The sequence below is a fragment of the Apodemus sylvaticus genome, chromosome 15, assembly GCF_947179515.1.
Source record: "Apodemus sylvaticus chromosome 15, mApoSyl1.1, whole genome shotgun sequence".
NCBI lineage: Eukaryota > Metazoa > Chordata > Mammalia > Rodentia > Muridae > Apodemus > Apodemus sylvaticus.
In genome coordinates, this window is record NC_067486.1 from 70,118,739 (window position 1) to 70,145,122 (window position 26,384).

Sequence of the window (26,384 nt, forward strand, 5' to 3'; positions counted from 1 at the left end):
CTACAATCTCTAAAGTTCACATAATCCAGGTGTATGTGACTGTAACCCTGGGAAGCTGAAGCAGGAAGATGCAGAGTTAAAGGCCTGTCTGTCCGTTCTGATCAGATCTTACTTCAAGTACAACTTTCTCCTCTTCTGACACCGTTGACCTCAGTTCTTATTAGTTATGGTTGTTAAATGTGCAGGGTTGTATCTTTTGTAAAGAATAATTTCCTGCTGATTGCATGCTTCTTCGTGATTGGGCCTTCAAATCAACAAGCCTGGAAGAGTGAAATGTGGATCATACTGTAGTAAAGATCATGAATGAAACAAATCCGTGGTTTTTTTGAAAGCAGTGTAGTAGTGTGTTAATGAAAGGTGTGTGTGTGTGTGTGTGTGTGCGCGCGCGCGCGCGCGCGCGCGCGCGCGGTCCATCCGTCCGTCCGTCCGTCCGTCCGTCCGTCCGTCCGTCCGTCCTAGGGGCTGTAAGTGTAGCTTGGGTTAGTCCTGTGCTTGACTAACATCAAGCAATGGGCCCAGGGGTTTAAATCTCCCTTTTCCCAATCTACCCCATAAACCAGGCACTGTGGCTTGAGGTATAATCAGGAGGGTCAAAAAGATTTCTGGGGTTTCTATCTCCCAAACATACTGAAGATTTAGGAATCTATTCCTCTGGAAAGTTTTCTCATTTTCCTTGTCACTTACTCTATTCACCCTTTCTAGCCCTGCTCTTCCTACCCACTCTGTTGCTGTATTTTGAGTCCTTTCTGTGCATGCTAGTACTTGTTGACAGTCCTATTGTAAGGTAGTTTATTCAAAATGCATTAGTAATTTAAGACATGTACTTACTACTAACAATGTACATGCATCAATTTTGAGAAATAAGAATACCAATTTTGAACATTCTGTACAGTGACCCATGCATGCTGACAGCAACAATAACGTTTAAAAAGCACTCAATTTCTACCTGTGGTAAAGTGGAAAGTAGCAGCCTCAGAATTGATGAGCATGGTTGGGATTGGTTCTAATGCTTTGATTTATTGGGAATCTGTGTGACAACACACTGAAGGTCCTTGTCCTCAATTGGTTTCAATCAGTCAGTAAAGATGCCAGTGGGGGGCTGGAGAGATGACTCAGTGACTGTTCTTCCAGAGGTCCTGAGTTCAATTCCCAGCAACCACATGGTGGCTCACAACCATCTATAATGGCACCCGATACCCTTTTCTAATGTGTCTGAGGTCAGTGTACTCACATTAAAAAAAAAAAAAATCTTAAAAAAAAAAAAAAGAGAGAGATGCCAGTGGCTACTGGCTGGACAAAGGGAGATTGGGGGCGGGGGAACTCTTAGATTTGTGCAGGCTAGGACTCAATGGAGGGGCGCAGAGAGCAGAATTGCCAGGTTTCAGAGGGAGACAGATCAGATTTTTTAGAGTTAGATAAGGAAAATCATCTGAAATGTAGGTGAGAGGGAATGTGCCCCCAAAAGGGCTGCTCAGAAGCATCTTGGGCAGCAAAGTCTGGGGGGCCACCCAGAAGGAACAGGGCAGCAAAGAGAGAGCATAGATAGATTCAGAGGGAAGTACACCACAGCTGTCTTCAGACACCAGAAGACGGCGTCAGATCTCTTTACAGGTGCTTGTGAGCCACCATGTGGTTGCTGGGATTTGAACTTGGGATCTCTGGAAGAGCAGTCAGTGCCCTTAACCGCTGAACCATCTCTCCAGCCCCCAAGGCATTTCAAAAACAAGATAATGTGTGTGTCTTTCATTTGCGGATCCAAGGCAGGTGGCTGGAAGTGCTTAACCTGTTGGGAGCTAAAGCGGTGTAGCTAATCTCTACACTACAGAGCATTTAGAGTTAAATCATCAATTTAAATGTCAACCAAGTTATTAGTGATTTTAGTTAATGGTAGTATAGTGTTAAGCTGAAACTAATTTGTACTAAATGGGAGAACCTCTCATTTATATTATTCAAAGAAACCCTTAGCCTTAAATCTAAATTACAGATTTTAGGTTGGAGTAAGTAGACTCATTTGTCAGTTTGCCTTGTTTACATAGACAGTTATTGAGATTCTTGTTTTCTTAGTCTTTATTGTATTTTGTATTCAGTGTCTCTATTATATCATTTCACTTTTGCTTGTTTTAAAATAACCTTTGTTTTAGTGAGATTTTTACTTTCAAATCCACTGTCACCACCCTCAATGGGGCGGGGAACACAAATTTTACATTTAATTTTGCAGAAGAACTTGAATTGAAATATTTGATACTGGTAGACTTTACATTACCTAAAAGACTTTGTTAGTTTTGGTGTACGTCTTTTGAGACAGGGTCTCACCACGAAGCCGAGGCTAACCTACAACTCATTGTGTAGACCAGGCTGGCTTCAACCTCAGAGTTATCAGCCTGCCTCTGTGTCTAGAGTGCTAGGCTTAAAGCCATGCACCACCATTTCTGTCTCTTTGCTTGTTTATAAACATGCATATGCAACTTTTTGATTGCTACAAAAGTTGCATATTAGTCATATTTCTTTTTCTCTTGTATAGAGCTATCCTGGTCTCATAATTTGACTCATTTGTCTTTCATAAGCCATTCATACATTCCGTTGGCACACATTGCACACATTAAGATACATTCTAAGGGTCTTAGGTTTGTTACAAACTGTATAGTAGGATGTTTTAACCATACATACTTAGTATAGATAACACATGCCATGAATATTGATTAGAATTGTTAGATTAGGTATATACAGATTTTAAATTTAAAGATGTCAGTTGGTTTTCTAAAAAGATAGTATAGATCCCCCCCCCACTCCCTTTCCTCTTTCTTTTCTTGGGGATCAAAAAGGTATATACTCTCTTTTTATTGATCTGTTTAAGAAGCAGGAAGGATCTTACAGCTGGCTTAAACTTGTGTTCTTCTTGCCGTATCCTCCCAAGGATTACATGGGACCACTACTTCTAACTGAAAATCTTTTTTATTCTTCAATACAGGGTTTCTCTGTGTAGCCTTGGTTGTCCTGAAACTCACTTGGTAGACCAGGCTGGCCTACCTAAGATCTCCCTGTCTTAGACTCTGAGTTCTGGGATTAAAGCCATGATGCCCATATTACTCTTTAATTTTTTTTTTTTTTATTACTCTTTAATTTTAAAGAGACTGTGTCTTAACGTAGTTTACCTTGTTGGTTTCAGAAGTCACTGTGTAGCTGAGGATGGCCTTAAATACCAGATTCTCAGGTTTCCATTTGCAAAATGCTGAGATTACAGGTGTGTGCCACCTCCATGCTAGGTACCTCCTCCTCTTCCTTTCCTTCTTTCCTCCTTTCCTTTCCTTTTCCTTTTCTTTCCTTTCCTTTTCCCTTTCCTTTTCCCTTTCCTTTCCTTTTTCCTTTCCTTTTTCCTTTCCTTTTTCCTTTCCTTTCTTTCTTTTTCTCCTCCTCCTCCTCCTCTCCTTCCCTCCTCCACTCCTCTCCTTCTGTTATAATTTTAAGTTGATCTATAAAGTAGTGACTTATTATTATGTGTGTGCATGTGCCTGCCTCTGCCTCCCAAGTGCTGGGATTAAAGGTGTGGGCCCCCACTGCCTGGCGCAACCCCTTTTCATATTGACTAAACAAATTGGTGTATAGTACCTTATCTCTAATCATTGAATATTTTAGTCAATTCTTTTTCCTTAGCAATATTGGATTGCCACCTACAGGTGAAAGAGTGCAACAGCAGGTTGTACATAGGGTCTTTGCATTGCTTTGCTTTGCTTTCTTTCTTTAAAGAGTCAGGGTCTCTCTATAGCTATGGCTGTCCTGGAGCTTAATATGTAGACCAGGCTGGCCTTCAACTCACAGAGATCTTCCTACGTCTGCCCCCTGAGTGCTGGGATTGAAGATATTGTGTCACTATATTTGCCTGTATTCTTGGAAGGCAAAACTTTTTCATGGTTGACTCCATCTTACAGCGTTATTTTACCAGCCTTGTATTGTAGTAGTGAAGAGATTGAGGCCAAGATAAGTGAAGAGATGCTCGTAACAGTTCTTAGTGGATTGTCTTCTGTGGACAAGTTAAAGCTGATACTCATGTTCTGTGGCCTTTCAGACCTTTGCTTTGGCGGAGAGAGAACTTACATTCTCCTTTTTTGTTTTTTGTTTTATCCATACAAGTTTTCTTTGTAGCCTTGGCTGTCCTGGAAATATGGAAATAGGTCTGTAGAACTGCCTGGCCTTGAACTCACAGAGATATACCTGCCTCTCAGCACCCCCAGTGCTGGAATTAAAAGTATGTACCACCACCACATCATTTTTTGACAGCATCTTGTCTCTCTGTGTATAGCCCTGGCTGTTGCAGAATTCACTATAGAATGGGCTGACCTTGAACTCTTAAAGTGTCTCTTGCATGCTGGCATTGAAATAAGCCCTGCCACACCCAATTTCTTCGCTCTTAATATGATGATGCACTTGCTTACTTAATTCTGTAGATGAATTCAATAAAAAATAAGAATTTGTGGCCAAGCTATGGTGGCACAGGCCTTTCTAATCCCAGCACACTGGAGGCAGAGGCAGGTAGATCTCTGAGTTTGAGGACAGAGAAATCATATCTTTTTTTAAGCTTTATTTAAGTATGCTGTAACAGACACTGCAGAAGAGGGCGTCAGATCCCATTACAGATGGTTGTGAGCCACCGTGTGGTTGCTGGGAATTGGACTCAGGGCCTTCGGGAGAGCAGTCTTAACTTCTGAGCCATCTCACCAGCCCGAGAAATCATGTCTTAAAGAACAAAGAATATGCTGCTACTTCTCATATTTGTATTATGGGTTATCAATACACTTTCTCAAACCAAAATATAGATAAGACAGAACTTTAACTCTGCAGCTTGGTGGTGAAGCACTTGCTGAGCTCCTGTCAAGTCCTGGGTTGTGGGTCGTAGGCAAGCCTGTGCTACAAAGAGGCTTGATATTAGAAAAAGAAAACAAAACAAATAAAAGGCAATGTGCATGTTAAAGAAATAGCTTTTAAAATGCCAAAAGTAAAATGACTTCAGTTGAGATCTAGGCAGAGTGTGAAGATTTTAGGGATTATGTATACATTGTACAGTCTTCCTTCTGGGTAAAACCACCTAGCTTTCTGTCTTCTTACTCCTGCCCAGTGGATGGTTACCACCAATTAATCAACACATTGACTTTGGTTGTTGCTGCTTTTATTTGTTGTTGGTTTTTTTTTTCTCCCCAAGACAGAGTTTCTGTTTGCCCTGGTTATTCTGGAACTCACTCTATAGACCAGACTGGTCAGTAGAAGCTCTTCCTCCTCCTGCTGGGATTAACTCCCAGATTGCTGGGATTAGAGGTGGGCCCACTACTACCCAGTTTACACATTGTCTTCGATATCAGAGGCACTTGTCTTTCTAGGTTGTTTAGCCCTGCAAGTTATAATTCTTTCTGTCTACAGGGTAAATCTGTTTCAAATTCTTGCCTGCTGTGGCATTTTCATAATGGATAAGAATTTGAAATCTATCTAGTCATTATAGCATTTTGCTAACTTTTTGAACATGGACTTCAGAAATGTTACATACATGAGAAAGAAATATGAGACTTCTAGAACCTTAGTGACTTGAATAATTGAAACTGGTTTTGAATTACATAAGTACACTTGAATGAAGTTCAGATCACATGGAGTAGCAGATGAACTCAAACTCCCTAAGCAGTTGAAGAGACCTTCGATTCTTGATCCTCCTACCTCTTTCCCAAGCAGTAGCATTATAGGCATGCGCCACCATCCCCAGCTTTATTTTATAAATTAATTCACAAATAATGGTTTCAGTATGGTGCTCTCCTCCATGTATCAGCATTGTTTCACTCCTCTGCTTTCCCCATTCCCCCTTCCTCCTTAAACAGACATTTAAGAAATGCAGACTAGGGCCGGTGGTGGTAGTGCACACCTGTAATCCCAGCACTCTGGGAGGCAGAGGCAGGCAGATCTCTGAGTTCCAGGACAGCCTGGTCTACAGAGTGAGTTCCAGGACAGCCAGGGCTACACAGAGAAACCCTGTCTAGGGGGAAAAAAAAAAAACAACCAACCAAACAAACAAAATGCAAACTAAACTGGGTAGTGTGGCATATGCCTATAATCCCAGCACTATTGGTGGCAGAGGCAGGAGCAGGAGGGTCATGTGTTCAAGGCCAGCCTCAGTTGCATAGGGAGTTGAGGGACAGGCTGGGTTATATGATATTGTCTTAAAATCCTAATTAAATAAATAAATAAACAATCCAAACTTTTATTAGATGAACTATTTTGTCTCATGAGGACAGTTTTTTAAAAAAAGATTTTTATGTATATGATTACACTGCCACTGTCTTCAGACACATCTGATCCCATCTCAGATGGTTGTGAGCCACCGTGTGGTTGCTGGGAATTGAACTCAGGACCTCTGGAAGAGCAGTCAGTGCTCTTAACCTCTGAGCCATCTTTCCAGCCCAAGGACAGTCTTAGCCATTTGGAATACCTCTAAATAAAAATGTTGATTAAAAAAAATAGTATATAATAAAGTGATTAAAAATAGTATAGTCTAAACTCATTGTTTATATTAATCCCAACATGGGGAATTATATTTTGTAGCCTAATTATAACTTATTTTATTATACCTCTCACGTTGCTCTATAACATAGGGAAAACATACTATACAAAGACTTCACTTGGGAAATGTAAATACAGTCTTAGTTTGGTGTATATTGGACACAATAGTTGTCCTTAAGCCTAAACACAGAAACAAAAGCATGTATTATAAGAGAAAGTCTAAGATGGGAAGTGATAAAGTGGGTATTGAGTAAACCTTTGTTAAAATGAAGCTGGTATCTTTGTAAAATTTCCACGTATTCATTAAGCTATATTATGTCATTTTATTGTTATGTTAGGAGCTGATTTGAAGTTGAGTTCTGTCCTCAGAGCTGTCAACAGTTCGCTTACTATGGCTGGAAGATTAAGATTTTCTTACTCTTTTTACATAGGTATTTATATAGAGAGTAAGAAGTAAGGTAAAGATTGTTCATTGGGCATATAAATTTTGAATTGTGGGTTTGTTGTGGGTGCTGTAAATTGGCAAATCTATGCCAGTTGTGGTATTTGTTGAAGCATCCTTTCCTGTGTCCTTTAGTTTTTACCTGATGAGGTGGTAAATGTCTCAGCACTTGGAAAGTTAAGGCAAGAGGTCAGAACCCACTAGGCTATATGGAGAGACAGACCTTAACTCAAAAAAGGGTTAAATGTTTATTTAAAATCTTTTATTTGTGTGTATATGTCATAGGGGGAGGCAAGCATACACGTGTCACAGCACATATGTGGAGGTCAGAAACAACTACATAGGAAGTGCAGGGCCAGCCTGGGCTACTTGGGAGTCTCCACAAAAGAAAACAAAATATACTTAAAATTGCTTGCTTAGGGCTGGAGAAGTGGCTTCAGGTTAAGAGCACTGATTGCTCTTCTGAAGGTCCTAAGTTCAAATCCCAGCAATGACATGGTGGCTCACAACCATTCATAATGAGATCTCATGCCTCCTCCTGGGGAGTCTGAAGGAGTCTGAACTACAGTGCTTACAGTACTTACATATAATAAGTAAATTTTAAAAAGCACCTTGTGAAATTATTCCTTTGGGATTTCTAGACAGGTTTAAATTTTTTCATTGAATTTCATTTTGAGATAGCTTCAGACTAACCTTGAACACATTCTACCCCAGTTCCCTGAATGCTGAGATTACAGCATGAGATTATATATATATGCATACACATCACACCCCCCCCCCACATTTGGCTCAGATGAATTATTACAGTATTATGCTCATATAAAGCAAAGATGTCTTAAGATGTTTGGGGAGTTTCTCTGCAAGTTGATATCACTTTGTCTTGTTTTAGAAAATAAGCTCTGATAAACTTGTAGAACAGACTATAGACTAATTTCAATAGTTCTTAATAATTGTGGAATGTGGGGGGAGGGGAGTAAGCATTATATTAAACTTGGTGACTTTTATTTCTGATAGCTTCACTTCATCCTCCCCTGCATTTTTTTTCTCCCGATGAAGTAAATCCATTTCATTATAAATTCAAGGAAGGGTTTGGTTTAGGACAATAGCCTAGCCCTTTGCTGTTTAGATAACATCAAGATTCAGGCATGCACTGTAGGCTGGAACTTGTGTATGCTAGCAGGATAGGATTTATTCAAATAGGAGTTCTGCCAGTGACAAAGAACAGAAGGGTATACCTTCTAAAACAATTTAAATTTGCTGAATTAAAAAGTCCTAAATTTTAATATCATAATTATTTTACAGCAGTTTAAACAGAGCCAGTATTTGGCATAAAATTTTAATATTTGTATGGATTTCTATGGTCTTTATATGAAGAGCCAGCTTTTGAAAGCTGATATATCAGGATTGGAGAAGAATAATGGTATAGTGCTATTGGTAAGAACAAACTCTTTTATTTTCTGTGATGTAGAAATTGACTTGACTCTATAGCAAGCCACCAAAGTGTATTTTCAAAGCTTGTTGTTAATGCTTCAGATGTCTTAAGATGTATGACAGAAACACATTTAATATACAACTTGATTACATTTGTATTAAGATATTTTTATATTGTTCTTTGTTTTTATGGAGTCATTGAAATGTTAAAGGTTGTCTTATATAAACATTACATTTAATTATACCTTTACAATGTTTCAAATGTAAGCACAGTTGGATTGTGAGTTTTCCAAGGGTATTTGAAGGGTTAATTCTTGGTAATTTCCTGTGAAGTGTATGATATATTTAAAATTAATGATAATGGATACTTTTTAGAGCATTTTTATTATATTTAAATTAATTTTATAATTTTGCTAACTTTGGTTAAAATGTGTTAAGCTGTTACTTTTGTCTTAAAGCAATTGACTCAGAGAAGTAATTCTTACATAAAGAGCTGCAGTATAATAGGGTCAACGATTGTTGGAAAAAGTATAGGTTGTCTCCCCACTAAATTACCATATGATAAATAGTTGGAGTATTCCTTTTTTTTTTTTTTTTTCTTTTCGAGACAGGGTTTCTCTGTATAGTCCTGGCTGTCCTGGAACTTGATCTGTAGACCAGGCTGGCCCCAACTCCCAAGTGCTGGGATTAAAGGCATGCACCACCACTGCCCGGTGGAGTATTCCTTACTTTGTTTTTTAACTGTTGAAGATCTTGGGAGAATACTCAATGTTAGAATAAGGCCAACTTGTTAAAGAAATTTAGGGAAATAATTTGTAAATAGTAAACAGGCTCAATGAGAGCATTGAATTTTAATGGCAACTTCAGCTAGCCATACTGGTTTATTTTTATAATCCCACAAAAGGTAGGAAAGGAGAGATAGGATGAGAATAGGGGAGGGGGAGAGAGGGAGAGAAGGAGGGAAGAAAGGGCAGAGGGAGAGAAAAGGGAGGGGTGTCAACAACCTGGACCATAAGTTTGCATAGTAAGCTCCAGGCCAGCCAGGGAAGAGGCTAGAACTGATAATTTAAATGTGACTGGCCATTGGTATTTGTTATGTAGCTGCCAGGACTCTGCCAGGTGCTAAAGTCCGAGGTGTTTAATCATTTATATAAAGTGGTAGACTGTTTGCATTTAACCCATGTTTATTCCTTTGCTACTCATGACAAGAAAAAGTGTACATGTTTAGTACTGGTGCTTTGTCTACCTAAATATTTGTAATCCCTGGTTGGTTGAACTCTGGAAGTCTCTGGGGATACATCAGAATCAGCTCAATAGGAGAACACTTCACTATCACACACAGTTCCAGGCTTCTCCAGCACCTCAGAAGTAATGCTGACTGGTTCTGCAGTGACAATGGCATGCCAATTCTTGACCCTCCACTACTTATGATCATAAAACTCAGTGTGCTTCATTAACCTATACCTGCTGCAGTTTTGGTATATAATAATTTAACTTCTGAGAGAAATAATCTTTTTTCTTCATCCCTTAGCTTTAGGGGAGTCTTATTCATCTACTTTGAACTAAGAACTAAATTCACTTTAAAGCATCAAGCACCAGCCAGGAAACCAATCTCCACAGCCTTTTGGGGTAGTGTGTGAGGTGGGGAGAGGAAGTCTTAAGTAGCTCAGACTCCTCAAACTCATGATTATCCTGCCTCTGCCTCCTGAATGCTGGCATTAGAGGTGTGTACCACCAGATCTGGATCTTAAGAGATCATTGTTCCCAACAAATAATTGCCGAATGTGTTACATATGTAATAGTAGTTCCTAGCCAAAGTTTTATTAGGATAGCACTCAACCAACCCTGTCTGACTCCACATACACTGAGCAATCCTCTGATTGTTCCTTACTCTATGTTCTTTCACCCTATGTCTAGGGTGAAAACTCATTAAGTTGATTGACAACTACCAAAGAGATAACTTAAAAGGGGAGAGGAAGAGATTATTAAAGAAATTTATAAAATGTAAAGCACAGCTGCTTTTCTTGCCAAGGTAAAAGAAATTAAAGTTTAACTTTGGCCAGGTGGTGGTGATGTACAATCTCAGCAGAGAGGCGCCAGCCTGGTCTACAGAGTGAAATCCAGAATAGCCAGGGTTACAGAGAAACCCTGTCTCGAAAAACCAAAACCAAAGTAAATAAAAAGCAACAACAACAAAAAAATTTGTTGTAGAGACAATCTTACTATGTAACTCCACTATGTAAACCATGTTGGGCCTTGATCTGACAGATCTGCTCATACCTTCCAAGTGCTGGGAGGAGATAAAAGTTGTGAGCTACAACACCTGGTGTACTAAAGGGTTTGTTTTTGTTTTTATGATAGCTTATTCTTTGATGATTTCATACCCATGTCTAATGTGTATGGATTTCACATACCCATCCTTTCCCCATTGTCTTCTCATCTCCCACTTCCACAGAACACTTATTTTTTTCAGCAAGCTCTATTTTTGTTTTGCTATTACCCATTGAGTTTAATTAGAGTTGATTAGGAAACCGACTGGTGACTATTCAACTGAAGAAATGGACTGCCGCCCCCCCCCCCCCCCCCCCCCCCCCCCCGCTACCATAACTGCTAATAGCTCCTCAGGGATGGGGGTCTTATCAGCCCCCCCCCATGATGAAATACTGATTGCCGTATTTGCTGTTGAGTTAGTGACTGCAGCTGTCATGACGTGTGGAGGACAGCATTTCACAATTTTGTTTCTTTTTTTCCCCAGCCCCCTATAATTCCATGATATTCTTTCAGCCTTCAAGAGGGTGAAATAGATGTCCTAAGTGTTTAGGGATGGGCTCTTAACATTTATTCTTCCAGTTATGAATCACTTTACTAACTGCAGATGTTTCTCTGTCCAAGGTTGAGAGCAGCAATAATCTGTGAATATAAAAATGAACAATTGAAATTAGTTTGGACAAAACAAGAATAATAGGTTTGTTACCACAGGGTCTGAGACTTCCCTAGCCATGGGCTTTAGTCCAGGTTTCCAGGACAAAGATGATTTCCCTCCCGTGGAATGAGTCCCACATGCAGTACGAAAGTGGTTGGTTATGTACATAACAGTCATGACCCTATTGTACCCATGAGGATATTTTGCCTGACAGATTGGTTGTATGCATAGTGTAGAAGTTCGACTCTTGATGGCTTTTCTCCAGTAGCAGCTTGCATAGCACCTTTTGGCAGTAGGAAAACTATTCACAGGGGACAGTTTCTAGCTCAGTTCCAACCTGATTTCTCAGTGTGTGGTGTCATCAGCAGTGGGGTTTTAGCATCTTGGTGGCCAAGATCTGTTTTTAAAGAGAGCCAACATTTGTTTCTTTTCCTGCAGTTATCTTCACCTGTTGTGTGAAGCACAGCACCTTCAAGCCACTGTAGAAATGGACAAAGAAGAAAGGAAGACTATCAACAAGGGTCAAGAAGATGAAATGGTAACCAGCTTTCATAATTTTCTAGGGAGTGATACAATTAAAGAAAATCCAACATAGGCTGAGCCCAGTGGTGGCCTGTTTGGCTTCAGATTTGATCTCTAGTGAAACACCCAGCCACAACATAAATCGGAATCTCTGTATCCTGACTAAGGTGTGTGTGTGTCTGTGTGTGTGTATTTTCTTTGTTTTAGACAACAAAGTCTTACTAGAAAGCTATGGCTGGCCTGGAACTTGTTATGTAGACCAGGCCAGCTTCAGTCTCAGAGTTCTACCAGTTTGTGCTTTCCAAGTCCTAGAATCAAAGATACGAGCCATTCCTGACCTGACTTGAGGTGGTGGTGGTGGTGGTGGTGGTGGTTGCCATTTCATTTAATTTGATTGATTGATTGATTGATTGATTGATTGATTTTGAGGCAGGGTAGCCCTGGCTGCCCTGGACCTCTCTTTGTAGAACAAGTCAGAAATCAGCCTTCCTCTGCTTATCTAATGCTGGAATTAAAGTTACCCTCCACTGTCTTCTGATACTTGATTTTATTTTTGGTTATTTGAATTGAGGTTATATAACACTTATGTTGGTTGGATTTTTAAAATAATTCTCTTTTATGTGCATTGGTGTTTTGCCTGCACCTATGTTTCAGGTGTCAGAAGCCCTGCACAGGTGTGAGCTGCCATATGTGGGTGCTGGGATCGAACCCAGGTTCTCTGGAAGAGCAGCTCTTAACACTGAGCCATCTCCAGGCCTGCATAGTGTGGATTTTAGTATATAGCCTTTTCAGGGTTTTTATTTGTTTTGTTTTAATTGTTGAAGGTTTTCATTTTCTCATGTAGTTTAATCATAGTGAACAGTGAATGGCCAATTTATTTTGTCCACCAGAAGTATGTCTCTCCTGCACATAAAGAGTTTCATCTTGAAGTAGGGGCAGGATTTTTAAATACTTGAATCCTGATCCCTAGAAACAAGTAATTTTAGATATATTTCATAGCTATGTGACTTAGTGGAAGCGTTAAAGTAGAACATTAATACACACACACACACACACACACACACACACACACACGAATGAATGAATGAATGAATGAATGACAGAACTTGAGCAAGGTCCACTTGGTTCCAAAAGTTTTTTTCTTTCTCCTCCTTTTTCTCTTTTTCTTCTTCCTTCTCTTCCTCTTCCTCCTCCTTTTAACAGTTTCATTACTTTTTAATTTTTTTCTTTTACTGAAAATAGATTTTTTTCATTTCATATAATCTGATTATGGTTTTCCCTTTTTCTCTTCTTCCCAGTTCCTTCTACTTCTCTCATTTGGATCTACCCCATTTTTGTCTCTATAGAAAAACAAAAAGGCATCTAAGGGATAATAATAAAACAAAATATTATAAGATAAATAAAAACCAACAAATGAGAATAGGACAAAACAAGCAGAAGGAAAAAGAGACCAAGGGAAGGTGCACGGGTAGCCATAGACACAGACCGTGTCTGCCATCCAGCAATCCCATAGAAACACAGAACTGGAAGCCATGATATACATACACAACCTGCAGGACAAAAAGAATAAAGGTTAAAGGCTAAAGCCCTGACAGGACATTATGAAATAAGGAGCCTTCAAAGTTTGGTTTTGTTGGTCTCTACTGCTGAGTGTGCAATCTATTCTTAAGGTGGTTTGTTTCCCCAGGGTCTCATTTTGTTCAGGCTGATCTAAATACACTGTTGCCCAGACTGGCCTCAGGTTTATGGCAATCAGTCCTGCTTCAGCTCGAGTGCTGCTGCTGTGTGACGCACAAGCCATCATACTCAGTTCCCCTTTCCCGTGTAAAGTGATAGCAGTTGGGGAAAGACATGGTTTTGTATGTGGATATTTAAAATGTTAGCTAGTGCTAAAGTATCCCAAATAAAGGTCTCTGTCTCCCTCTCCCCTTCTCCCTCTCTCTCCCTCTTCTCTCTCCCTGCCTTCTTGAGACAGGGTCTCTTTATGTAACTCAGGCTACTCCGAGACTTGTCCCCCACGCCCCCCAGGAGTGCCTTCCAGGTGCCACACCTGGCTGTTTGTGTAGACACACATGTGCGTGCCATGGTGTGCATGTGGTGGATGTCAGGAGACAACTTTTAGGAGTTTTAAAAGTTGTTTGGGTTTTAGTGATTGAACTCAGGTCAGCATACATGGCCGAGACATCTTGCTGGTTCCCCAAGTAAAGGTTTCTATTTGTGGTTTGTAAAGTTGAAAATTCAGTTCAGTTAAAACAAAAACTCAGGCTGGAGAGGTGGCTCAGCAGTTAAGAGCACTAACTGTTCTTCCAGAGATCCTGAGTTCAATTCCCAGCAACCACATGGTGGCTCACAGCTATCTGACGCCCTCTTCTGGTGTGTCTGAAGACAGCTATAGTGTACTTGTATACATAAAGTAAATCTTTAAAAAAGATAAAACCATACCAAACACTCAGGTTTTTGCTAGGTAAAGTAGATACCTTTAAAATAATCAAAGAATAAAGTTTTCTTCTTGCTATATAGTTTAGGCTGGTTTCAAACTCATATTTTCTCTCTTGTCCTAGCCTCTCAAGTTCAGAGATTATAGGCATGTATTGCCACCATGTCAAGTAATAAGTTGTAATGTATCTCAGATGTTGCCATGGGATAAATAATGTTTTTGTTTGTTTGTTTTTTGTTTTTTTGAGACCGGGTTTCTCTGTGTAGCCCTGGCTGTCCTGGAACTCACTCTGTAGACCAGGCTGGCCTCCAACTCAGAAATCTGCCTGCCTCTGCCTCTCAAGTGCTGGGACTAAAGGCGTGTGCCACCACTGCCCGGCTGAGATAAATAATTTTCATTGCTTGAAATTTACACTTACCTAGGCCTTTAACAGTTTGAAATGTTATATTTGGGAACCCTTGTAGGTGAGAATGTAAGAATATTTAAATTAATTTGAGGTAGAGAGTGAAGTTAATCAATCCAGTGGTAGCATTGGAACAATTTTCAAGTCACTTAGACAAAAACCTATCCAAATGTACTGTGCTAGGCAAGGAGACACACACTTTGTAATTCTAGATGCAGGAGGCAGAGAAACAGAAGGATCGTGAGCTGGAGGCCACTTTGTGTACAATCAATTATATCTAAGTGAGACCCTGTCTCATGGCAAGCTCTTAGAGTGTCTGAGCCATCTCAACAGTGTAAGACCCTGTCTCAGTTCATCCATCCATCCATCCATCCATCCATCCATCCATCCATCCACTCACTCACCCAGTGAGTGAGCGAGCGAGCGAGCAAGTGTAGGTCATGAAACAAGATCCAAGTAGAAAAGCTGGTGAAATACTGAGTATAATTGACAGTACAGGAGCACTGTGATTTTTGACAGAAGCACCAGATGTTAGGGTCAGGAAAGTGGATGAAAGGGTCTATAAGAAACACTGGTATTTTACAGTTTTCTGTAGTGGTTACAGAATTAAAATTTTATTTTAAAAAACCCACCTGAAGTCTTAAGCTTTTAAAAATGAAATGATAAAATTACAAGGAATGGGGCTGGTGAGTTGGCTTGGTAGGTGGTTAAGAGCACTGGGTGTTCCTCTGGAGTTTGATTCTCAGTCCCCACAATGAGACTCGTAACCATCTGTAACTCAGTTTCCAGGGGGCATTCTAAAATTTGTACAGTGAATTTATTGAAAATAACATAGGTAAATTAGCAGTTGAGGAAATACAGTTTATATGCAAAGAAAATAGTTTGTAACTGAGCAAATTTTAGTTTATCTGCCTTATCATTTGCTCATTATGTGATTGCCATTTCTGTGTAGGAGATACATGGCTATAACTTATGCCGCTGGAAGCTTGCCATGGTTTTTGTAGGAGTGATTTGTACTGGTGGTTTCCTCCTCCTCCTCCTCTACTGGATGCCTGAGTGGCGAGTGAAAGCCACGTGTGTTAGAGCTGCAGTTAAAGACTGTGAAGTGGTGCTTCTCAGGACGACTGTAAGTCCATGCAAGTGTATTTACTAGTAGCTGATTATTCAAGGAGTAAAATAAACTGTTTAGAATAAGTAATAGGGACTTTATTGCCAGGACACGGTAGGAATGTTTAATATTTTTAGGTATGGCTTTGATATGAATTCAGTTCCAGCGATTAAGCTAAAGAGTCTTAAAAGTTGATGAGGCTGTCTATCCTCTTATAGCCTCATGACCCACAGTAGTAGATATTCAGTGGTCTTTTAAGGTCCTGGCCCTTTAGGATTACAGCCCATACACTTGAGTAACTTGGCCAGTTGTTGAGTGTGATGTTATATCTTAAGCAGTTTGTTTAGAACCCTGGTTGGAAGCATACTTTAATTTTCAGTATATATGTGATTCAGGAACTGTGAACTTTTATAGAATGTATTGATAGTTTGTATTGGTAAAGTCTGTCAAAGTTGATGAGAAATTTTTCATGCTAGATGACTATGAAATAGTACTTTATTAGCAAGAGATGACTAAATTTGTAAATAATAGCATTTACTTAAAAACATAGGCAGTTATTTAATATGTATAATTAACTGACCTGTCTCCCTTTCTTCTAAGGATGAATTTAGGATATGGTTTTGTGCAAAAATTCACTTTCTTCCTGTGGAGAATCAACCAAATTTGAATGCAAAATCTTTAGTTAATAAGGTTTCTAATGGCCATGCTGTTCGTCTGACTGAAGAAAATAGATGCGAGATGAATAAATACTCACAGAGTCAGTCACAACAGGTACTGTACTGTGTTGGAGTGTCAAAGCTGTGAAAAACCGTAATTTACACTCTACATTAGCAAAGATACAGTATAATTTTATATTTGCAGTTACTGCTTGAAATAAAATTACATGCTTTATAAAATACCTGTCACTAAATAAAACTTAAGATTCTTTGTTTTTTGTATTTTATTTTTTATTTTTTATTCTTTTCTCTTATATATTACATTCTAACTGCAGTTTCCCCTCCCCCTTCTCTTCCCACCCCTTCCTCCTCCAAAAACTTTAGGTTTAATAGAAAGTTTGTTTTATTTGATGTATGATAAGCCTTTTGATGTAATATTATTGTGTTCTACAGATGCGTTATTTTACCCACCATAGCATAAGATATTTCTGGAATGATGCTATTCACAATTTTGATTTCTTAAAGTAAGTAAGTTTAGTTTGTTTGGAATATGTTATGAATATTTGTAAATGTTTTAGTAAAAGTGGCTATATTCTAATGTTAACACAGAATCATTGGTTTATTCACTTATTGACAAGTCTCATGTTGTTTGAAGTTCCATTCACCATTTTAAAGTTAGTCTCACCTGCAGCTTGTACCTTGGAGAATTTTACATAATGTTTAAAAGAAAACTACATACTATGGTGTATGCCTGTGATCCCAGCAGTCAGAGGTTGAGGTGCATAAAGAATTTGAATATACCTTGATGCTTAGGTTTTCAAGTTGTTTTTTTTTATTGTTTAGTTTTACTCTGGTTTTGATATGCACTGTGTTGAGCATCTGGGATTCAGGTGGTGACTCCCAGTCCCCAACCTCTATGCTTTTCTCTAGAGTATCTGAATTATTTCTTCCTATGTTGATAGTCCCATCTAGTTGTACTCCAAGAATCATGTAACACATACTTAGATGAGAAATGACCCTGGCAAATGTTATCTTTGGGTAGGACAAATTGGAGTATGAGTCCTTATTTGTTTTATTTATGTGTGTAGAGATCAAAGTTAAATAAAAACTTACTATGGTTTAGACTTTAAAAGATGAGGTCTTGCTATTTTGCTCAGTTTGTATCCAATTTCCCATCTTAGCCTCCTAAGGATTTTGTTTTGCTGTTATTTACTATTTGAAACCCTCATTAAATATCCTTGCTCTAGAATGCTGAAGAAGTTTGTAATTCTTAACAGTAAAAGCAACAGTCAAGAACATTTAATACCTGGAATGCTTACCTAGAATACTAAAGAATGTTTTCGAATTATTCAGTGATTTTCTCATTTCTGCTTCAGAAGTTGAAGTACCAATGCTTTAAGGGAAAAATTCCAGTGTCTTGCAGGCTTGTTAAACACTTTGTTGCTAGTCCCTCTTTGTGCTACATTCTGGAGAAGTCATCAGCTCTGGTGGAAAGAATGTCTAGCATACTTGTTGTTTGGTCTCTGTCACCCACTGAAACTTGTAAAATTTAAATCTACCATAATGATGTCAACAAATTGTAGAACTTAGCTTTCCTATATGTAAAATGTAAAGAATAAATAGAATTAATGTGTTTAATTCTCTTTGCTTTAGAGTTGTTTGGCTGTTATCTATTAAAATACACATAATTATATTGGGGGGGGAAGCAGATATGCTAGTTGAATCCTAGTTAGAATTGTTCTAGGACTTAGACATTTATGATCGTAAATTCTGTACTTTGAAATGTAACAGTCATGAAAGGACTTATTGTTGCAACTTGTGGAAGAAAATGAATAGAAAATAGTAAATCTTTAGTTTGAAAGTCTCATTAGTCATACTTTATCTTAAGTTTATTTGATTGTTGGCTCATAAGCTTTGGAAGCTGTTAAAGGATAATGCTGCTATGCATGTTTATATAGTATTATTTAGAGCCTGACAAATGTAGTGGATAATTTAGTTGTGTTTGAGATTTAAACTATTGATTGTTTTTATATTAAGAATTTGCGATTTTAAAATTCCCAGGACTTTTGTATTTTGTTGTTAATAATTTTAAGAAGTTTGTAAGGAAGTTACAGTTTTAAAATCAAGCGTATAGCAAAATGAGGCATTAATAAATTTGGATATTTTAAACTTTGTTTAAAGTAAAAACTTTGGATTTATTTAGGGGACTGGATGAAGGTGTATCTTGTGCATCAATTTATGAAAAGCATAGTGCAGGACTGACAAAGGGGATGCATGCCTACAGGTAACGTCATCCATCTGAAGTAGGTCTTCTCTGCATTCCTAAATCCACAGTGCACACAGGCAGTTCTCTCCACAGTGTGTAGGTACTTAAATACCACATTCTCTTAGTTATGCAAAACTCCCTCAGTTTAAGAAAAAAAAATGTTAAAACTAACAATCCTCTTGTTTTACTATTTAATCAATTCTAAGATCCAAATTTCCTCACCTATTTCTATCTGTGAAGTTGGGATGTTTTGTGTATTGGGTAGCGTGTCCTTGTCAGTCGCACATAGTGGTGTGAGCTGTAAATTAGTAACACCTTAGATTTTCTCGTGTGGGAATTATAAGCATCCACTGGCATTTCCCACATGAAACTGTAAACTGGGAGTCCTGTTTTTTGTTTTGTTTTGTTTTAATATAAAGATATGCTAGTGTCCCAGCACTCAAGAATCATAGGCAGGTGGATCTCTGTGAATTTGAAAGCCTGGTCTACAAAGTGAGTTCCAGAAAAGCAAGGGCTATGCAGAGAAACCCAGTCTCCAAAAACAAACATATTGCCAGTGTATTGCACATTTAAAGATAAATGTTGGCCAGGTGGTGGTGGTATCCACCTTTAATCCCAGAACTTGGGAGGCAGAGGCAGGCGGGTTTCTGAGTTCAAGGCCAGCCTGGTCTACAGAGTGAGTTCCAGGACAGCCAAGGCTATACAGAGAAACCCTGTCTCAAAAAAAACAAATCCAAAAAAAATTTTTTTTTAAATTGAATTAGAAGTTTTTTTTAAACTGTTGTAACATCTTTTTCAGTGTTTAAACAAAAAATTCATTCAGTCTTAGTACCTTAGAAGGAGCTGAGCCTTTTGAGGGCTAGGCAAATCCTTTACACTGCCCTTTGTGCACCCCTCCCTCTTTTATGAGGCCTCGGGTAGTTAAACCTGAGCACACTCACTGTGCAGCCAAGGGTGGGTGCCTTTCAACTTTTTTTTTTAAAGATTTATTTATTATTATATCTAAGTACACTATAGCTGTCTTCAGACACACCAGAAGAGGGCATAGGATCTCATTACAGATGGTGGTGAACCACCATGTGGTTGCTGGAATTTGAACTCAGGACCTTTGGAAGAGTAGTCAGTTTTCTTAACCGCTGAGCCATCTCTCTAGCCGTCTTTCAACTTTTGATCTTGAATTTGCTCCCCAAGTGCTGGGCTTCCAGGAAAGCACCAGCCACATTGTACTTGTTTGTTTATAGAGTTGGTTGGGACTGAAGCTAGGGTGTTGTGTGTGGTTGACAGCCACTCTGACAGCGGAGCAGCACTCCAGCCTCTGAGCAACGTCAAGAAGGTGTTTTCTAAAAGATTTAAAATGCAATATTTTGAAATAAACTTCCTTAGTAAAATATTCTTGCTAGAAAGAAGTAGGGTAAGATTCTTCAAATGTATTTAGTATTTGTTTGTTTTTTCAAAAGTTAGATAAATCTTAATAAAATTTGTTCTGTTTGGGGCTATACAAGATGTCTCAGTGGTTAAGAGTACTGCTCTTCCAGAAGACCTGGATTTGGTTCCCAACACCCACATGGCAGCTCACAACTGCCTGCAAATCCAGTTCCAGAGGATTCAATGCTTTCCCACGGCCTCATTGGGTATTACATGCTTGAGATGCATAGACACATTTAAGGAAAACATCCATGTACATGAAATAAAAATGAAATCAAAAAATTTCCCTCTATTCAAGAAGAGAACCTTAGTTGTGATGACTTAACACCTATAGTCCCAGCATTTGGAAAGTCGAGACAGGTGGATTTGGCCTTCACATAAGGAACGAAGTGAGCCTTTTGCTCATGTGGTTATTATTGATTAGTAAGAAATACTTGTTGGGGACTGGAGAGATGGCTCAGTGGTTAGGAGCACTGAGTGCTCTTCCAGAGGACCTGAGTTCAAATCCCAGCAACCTCATGGTGGCTCACAACCATCCGATGCCCTCTTCTGGTGTGTGTGAAGACAACTGCAACCATGTACTCACATACATCAAACAAATCTTTTAAAAAAAGAAACTTGTTACATATGAAATGGAAGACTAAAGGAAATAAACCACTAAAAGTTTGATTACCACTATTGATGTTTTTTATTTAAATAGCATAGCTAGCTATTTTATTTGATTTTACTTATTTATTTATTTTGGTTTTTGAGACAGATTCTCTGTGTATCCCTGGCTGTCCTGGAACTCAGTCTGTAGACACAGTTGGCCCCAAACTCAGATCCAGCTGCCTCTCCCTCCTGAATGCTGAGAGTAAACGTGGGAGCCACCATGTCCTAGCAGCTTTTTTATTTTTAAAAGTAGAGACTTTTACAGTCATAGAATATGAGATTTTGAAAACATGAACCTAAGAATGATTGGCTTTAACCATATCTAACATTAACTCTTCTTCTAAATTATTAATACAATTACTTCATTTTTCTGTCATAGAAAGTTGCTTTATGGAGTAAATGAAATTGCTGTGAAAGTGCCTTCTGTTTTTAAGCTTCTAATTAAAGAGGTAAGACTTTGTATTTAATGGAACAAATAGTAGATCCATCAATGTGGAAAGAGTCATGTTTAAGAAGCTGTTCTTAGTTGTCTGCTTCTTTGCTTCATATTTTACTTGGACAGTAAAAATCGAAAAATTCTTGTCTGGTAGGAAAGGTGTCCATTTTTATTACATAGGTTTCCTTTTGGGCTCTCATACACTGCGTCCTGTCTGAGCGTTTGTGACTGCTTGCTCCCTCACTCCTTTGACCTCACAGTGTAGTACTAGAGACTTGACAAGACATTTGTATTTATAACTGCCTCGGCTGTGGGTGTAAGAGATGAGGACTGTATGGGACGCTGGTGAGTAACTGCCTGGCAGAAAGACTTGCCGGTCTTTGTTCAGGTTTTGGCTGTAGATAAAAAGTAGCATTGGGTGGATGCTGTACTAGAAATAATGATTTCCCACCACTTTCTTAGAGTAGCCATCTGATGCTGCCTGTAAGCATAGCTTTATGTATGATTAAGACATTTGGGAAGCCTCAGAGCTTGAGAGGATCCTACTAAGCAGCCGTCCTTGGAGTTTTTTATGTTGTTGTTGTTTTGTTTTTTGTTTTTAAAGAAAACATTTCTACCTGCTACTTGTATGGCTAAAGTTGGAATCATTTCTTAATATTTCATTTGGGTTTGAAGTAAATGGTTCTTTAAACATGAAATGCTTTGAAAAGCACAAAAGCAACAGTCAAAAGACATTGGGAAGTAATAAAGAAAGATAAAAATACCAACTTATGAACCTCATTACCAGGGCTTTCTAGTCTTTTATTCAAGATTAAATCCCAAGATGTCTCCTTGAGAGGGGAAAGCAGCCCATTATCACATATTTTTTCTTTGTATGCCAGTAAACTTTTGAAATGTAAATGAAGTTTTCTTTTGTGTTCTTTAAGCATTTGTTGTTTAAAAGTTTTATGTTTTAGCCTGGAGTATAGAATTTGTTACAAATAAATTTGCTTTTAACAAAGTAGAGTACAGAACACTGAAATTCATACAGGTTAGCTTTTTCTAGTTGAACTTGTTTGGGGTTTTGGTATGACTCTGAATTATTGTAAATAGTTTAAGCTTACTGGATTAAGCTTTTATGTTCAATAGTGCGCATCGTGTAAGAGCCTGGGTGCTGACCCGTCCAGTGTGTGGTAGGGAACCTGTGTTTGCATAGCCTCCTCCACTGCTGATGGGGCTTTCTTTTTCTTCTTTCTTATTAGGTTCTCAACCCATTTTACATTTTCCAGCTGTTCAGTGTTATCCTGTGGAGCATTGATGAATACTATTACTATGCTCTAGCCATTGTGATTATGTCCATAGTGTCCATTATAAGTTCACTGTATTCCATTAGAAAGGTAAGTCACAATGTATTACATATTTCAGAAATATATTTGCATTTTTAATAATTTGCAAGGTTTGTAGAATGAATAGTACTTGGTATAAAGTATACGTATTGTTAGGTTTGCCTAAGTACACATACATACTTCCTTCTTTTTATTTGTTTGTTGAGACAAGGTAGCTAAAGGTGGCCTTTAACTAATCCTGCTTTTCGCTTGATCTTTTGACATAAATATATTTAAAAAAAACTAGTGTTTTGCCTGCATTTACATCAGTGTACTACATGTGTGCCTGGAAGACTAGGCAGTAACCATTGAGTTATGTCTTTAGCCTCGGCTTTTTCTTTTCTTCTTTTTTTAATGGAATCAAATGTCTTTTGTTTTTTTTGTGGTACTAGAGTTTGAACCTAAGACTGTATATGCTCACTAAGCTGTACTCTGGGACAGATGTTTTTAGAGGAAAATTACCACATGATTATTCAGAAAGGATGGCTCCACTGTTCTCAAGGCTGCCTCATTTAAAGTGCTTTTTATTTTGATTCTCCATTTTGGGAATGTGCATGGATGTGTTCACATGTAAGAGTCCAGTTGTGCCCAGAGGCCCCAGTTTGCTCCCGAGTTTTTCTTGGATTGTTCTCTACCTTATATTCATTGAGGCAGGATCCCAGTTGAACTCAGTGCTATGTCCTGATTGAGCTAGCCAGTTTGGTCTAGGAGTCAGTCTCACTCCTGCCTCTTGCACTGGAATTGCAAGAAGGCTGCAGTGCCTGTTTGCTGTTCACGAGTGCTCAGATCTGAACTTGACTGTGAAGAGACACCATGACCACAGGGACTCTTACAAAGGAAAAGATTTAATTAGGGCTGGCTCTCAGTTCAGAAGTTTAGTCCATTGTCAAGGCTGGACGCTTGGTGGCATGCAGGCAGACACAGTGCTAGAGGGGTAGCTGAGAATTGGAAGAGAATGACTGTGCCTGGCTTGAAAGTTTGAAAACCTCAAAATTCACAGCCCAGTGATGCACTTCCTTCCACAAGACCACACCTGCTGCTTCCTATTGGCCTATGGGGCCATTATCATTCAAACCACAAGTAGTAAGTGTCTCAACCACTAGGTTATCTCCACATCCTATGACTTTTCACCTTTGATATAGGCAGAGCAATAAACAATGGTCACAGTCATTAAGCTTTTCTTCTTTTTACTTTTTTCTTTTTTCTTTTTTTTTTTTTGAGAAGTGGGTTTGTATTCATTAATTTTTGATTTCTTTTTTCTTTCAGCAATATGTTATGTTACATGACATGGTGGCAACTCATAGTACCGTGAGAGTTTCAGTCTGTAGAGTAAATGAAGGTAAGTACTTCTAATGAGGGCTGAAAGACTAAATGAACAAAACATCCCATTAAATGCTCACATGTAAAGCAAGACCGTGTGTACATGTGCATCTTCTTTTTTAAATTGCATTTATTTATTTCATTGTATGCGTGCTTAAGGCATATGTATGGAGATCAGAGGACCACCTATGACACTCACTTATCTTTCTACCACATGGGTCCTAGTTTATCAGGGAGTAATACTGAAGGCATGACCTGGATCAAAAATAGGTTGTAGAATCCGCAAAGTGTGGAAGTGCAAAAAAGAGGAGTCTTGAGATCTGTGCAGCAGATAGGTGGATGTTGGTGCTGTCCCTGGGGCATAGGAAGGGGGAGGCAGTCATTGCAGCAATGAGAATGCTTGGAGCATACACACTGAGGTAGTAAAGGTCAGCCAGAGTAGTGTGTTCCCTGGAGGCAGGCTGCTTCCACTTCTTCAGGACGCACAGGTCAGTCTTTATTTTCACATATTGTCAGCATTCTTCTCCCTTCCCCCTGATGACTCCTTCTTGCCCCCCCACCCCCACCCCCACCCCCACCCCCAACCCTCTGCCTTCCTGGAGAAGATTGCTAAATTTGGCAACTCTGGCTTCCCAAGTAGCTGGGATTCTAGGTATGAACCATGCCTTCAGGCTCCATTTTGTTGACTGTTTCCAAGTGATTACTTCCTTCCCAGTCACTTCCTTCTCACTAGAATCTCCCACACTTGCTGCCATCTTACATATTTTGGTAGGATTATTTGATTACTTTGTTTCAGGGGAGGGAGGGAGGGAGGGAGGGAGGGAGGGAGGGAGGGAGGGAGGGAGGGAGGGAGGGAGGGAGGGAGGGAGGAAGGAGTGTGTGTTGTTTCTATATTCCTGCTATACTCCTGTATTCCAGCAGCACAGGCTGGCCTAGACCTTGTTATGTAACTAAGGATGACCTTGAACTTCTGATCCTGTTGTATAAACTCTGGGATCAAATTTATACAACTGCCCTAGTGCTTGTAGGATGAGACAGTATCAGATCAGTACCTGGATTTGAAGGTAGTCGCGTGAAGAACGCAAGCTGTTAACATGAGACAAGTACTTCAGCTCTTAGCTCTCCTCTAGCTGCTAGTGTCTCAGTCCACTGGATAGCTCATTGAAACCTCTCTTGATCCCAGAGAAGGGATGAGAGAGAAATACTTGAATGAGGAAAGAATACCTTTGGAAAGAAAATATGGTGTGCATATATATATATATATACACACACACACACACACACACACTTTTGGTGGAATTGGAGAAATCTGAATTTATTTTGCTTGTTCGCCAGAATTTCCTGTGTGGACTTATGTTCCTATTTCAAGTGGCTGACTATCAAAATTGATGCTGTATGGCTTGTGATATTTTGTCAGCATATTGTCAAGAGACACGTTAGCTGACATATCTCAATGCCTGGTACCTATGGAGGCCAGAAGAGGGTGTTAAATCCCTTGGAACTAGAGTTACAGTTACCTTCATGTGGGTGTTGGGTATTGAACCCAGGCTCCTGGGAAAACAGCCAGTGCTCTTAACTGCTAAGCCATCTCTTTAGCCTAGATGCTTTGTTAATGTATTTGTTGAGACATATGATGCAGTTTTGGTATTCACCCTCCTGTAGTCTTACTGTAATCTTACTGAAAGCAAGAGACTTTTGGAAAGGTCATTTATTTATTTGCTGTGCTTTTATTATAAATTAAAAAACAATTTCTAACTTTCTTTCAAATTCAGAAATAGAAGAGATCTTTTCTACTGACCTTGTGCCGGGAGATGTCATGATCATTCCATTAAATGGGACAGTCATGCCTTGTGATGCAGTGCTTATTAATGGTACTTGCATTGTAAATGAAAGCATGTTAACAGGTAAATGGGATCAGCAATGTCATGCTCATTGTTTATGATGGTAGTAAAATTAGTTTAAACTTTTTCAAAATCACAATCATTTACTCATAAATGCAATGGGTAGTGATTTTTGTATGTGTGAATAGACTATATTCTAGGCTGAAAACTATAATCCTAAATCAGTACTAATGGTACTGACCATATTCCTAGACCTGCTTCTTGTCACTCCTTGGACGTGGGGAAGTGGTTTATAGTAAGAGAAGAGGAGAGAAAGCCTTTGTCTACAGAGATTATAATGTATTTGGTTTTGTATAAGTTATGTGAAAAATGGGAGTAAATCAAGATTGATTTTATATATATATATATTTGTTTATTTATTTTGGTTTTTTTAAAACAGGGTTTCTCTGTGTAGCCTTGGCTCTCCTGGAACTCAACTTTTCTAGACCAGGCTGGCCTTGAACTCAGAAATCCTGCCTGCCTCTGCTTCCCAAGTGCTGGGATTAAAGGCATGCACCACCACCGCCCGGCTATATATATATATATCTTCATTGGGAAGAAGTAGACTTTAAGCTAACTCAGCTGG

The 26,384-nt window shown here is 39.0% G+C and overlaps 1 protein-coding gene across 3 annotated transcripts in view; it reads left to right on the forward strand.

Annotated features, from left to right (window-relative positions):
* Atp13a3 (ATPase 13A3) overlaps positions 1–26,384 on the forward strand; it is a 75,092-nt gene that overhangs the window by 10,792 nt on the left and 37,916 nt on the right. For 2 of the 3 annotated variants that reach the window (XM_052158245.1, XM_052158247.1), the window contains exons 3-11: positions 11,769–11,868; positions 15,645–15,818; positions 16,401–16,571; positions 16,910–16,980; positions 18,660–18,740; positions 21,178–21,247; positions 22,476–22,610; positions 23,865–23,937; positions 25,691–25,822. In XM_052158245.1, coding sequence (XP_052014205.1) covers positions 11,818–11,868; positions 15,645–15,818; positions 16,401–16,571; positions 16,910–16,980; positions 18,660–18,740; positions 21,178–21,247; positions 22,476–22,610; positions 23,865–23,937; positions 25,691–25,822 — 958 coding nt within the window. In that variant the 5' untranslated portion in view covers positions 11,769–11,817. The remainder of the gene's footprint in view (positions 1–11,768; positions 11,869–15,644; positions 15,819–16,400; positions 16,572–16,909; positions 16,981–18,659; positions 18,741–21,177; positions 21,248–22,475; positions 22,611–23,864; positions 23,938–25,690; positions 25,823–26,384) is intronic. The other variant, XM_052158246.1, reaches the window with a different exon arrangement.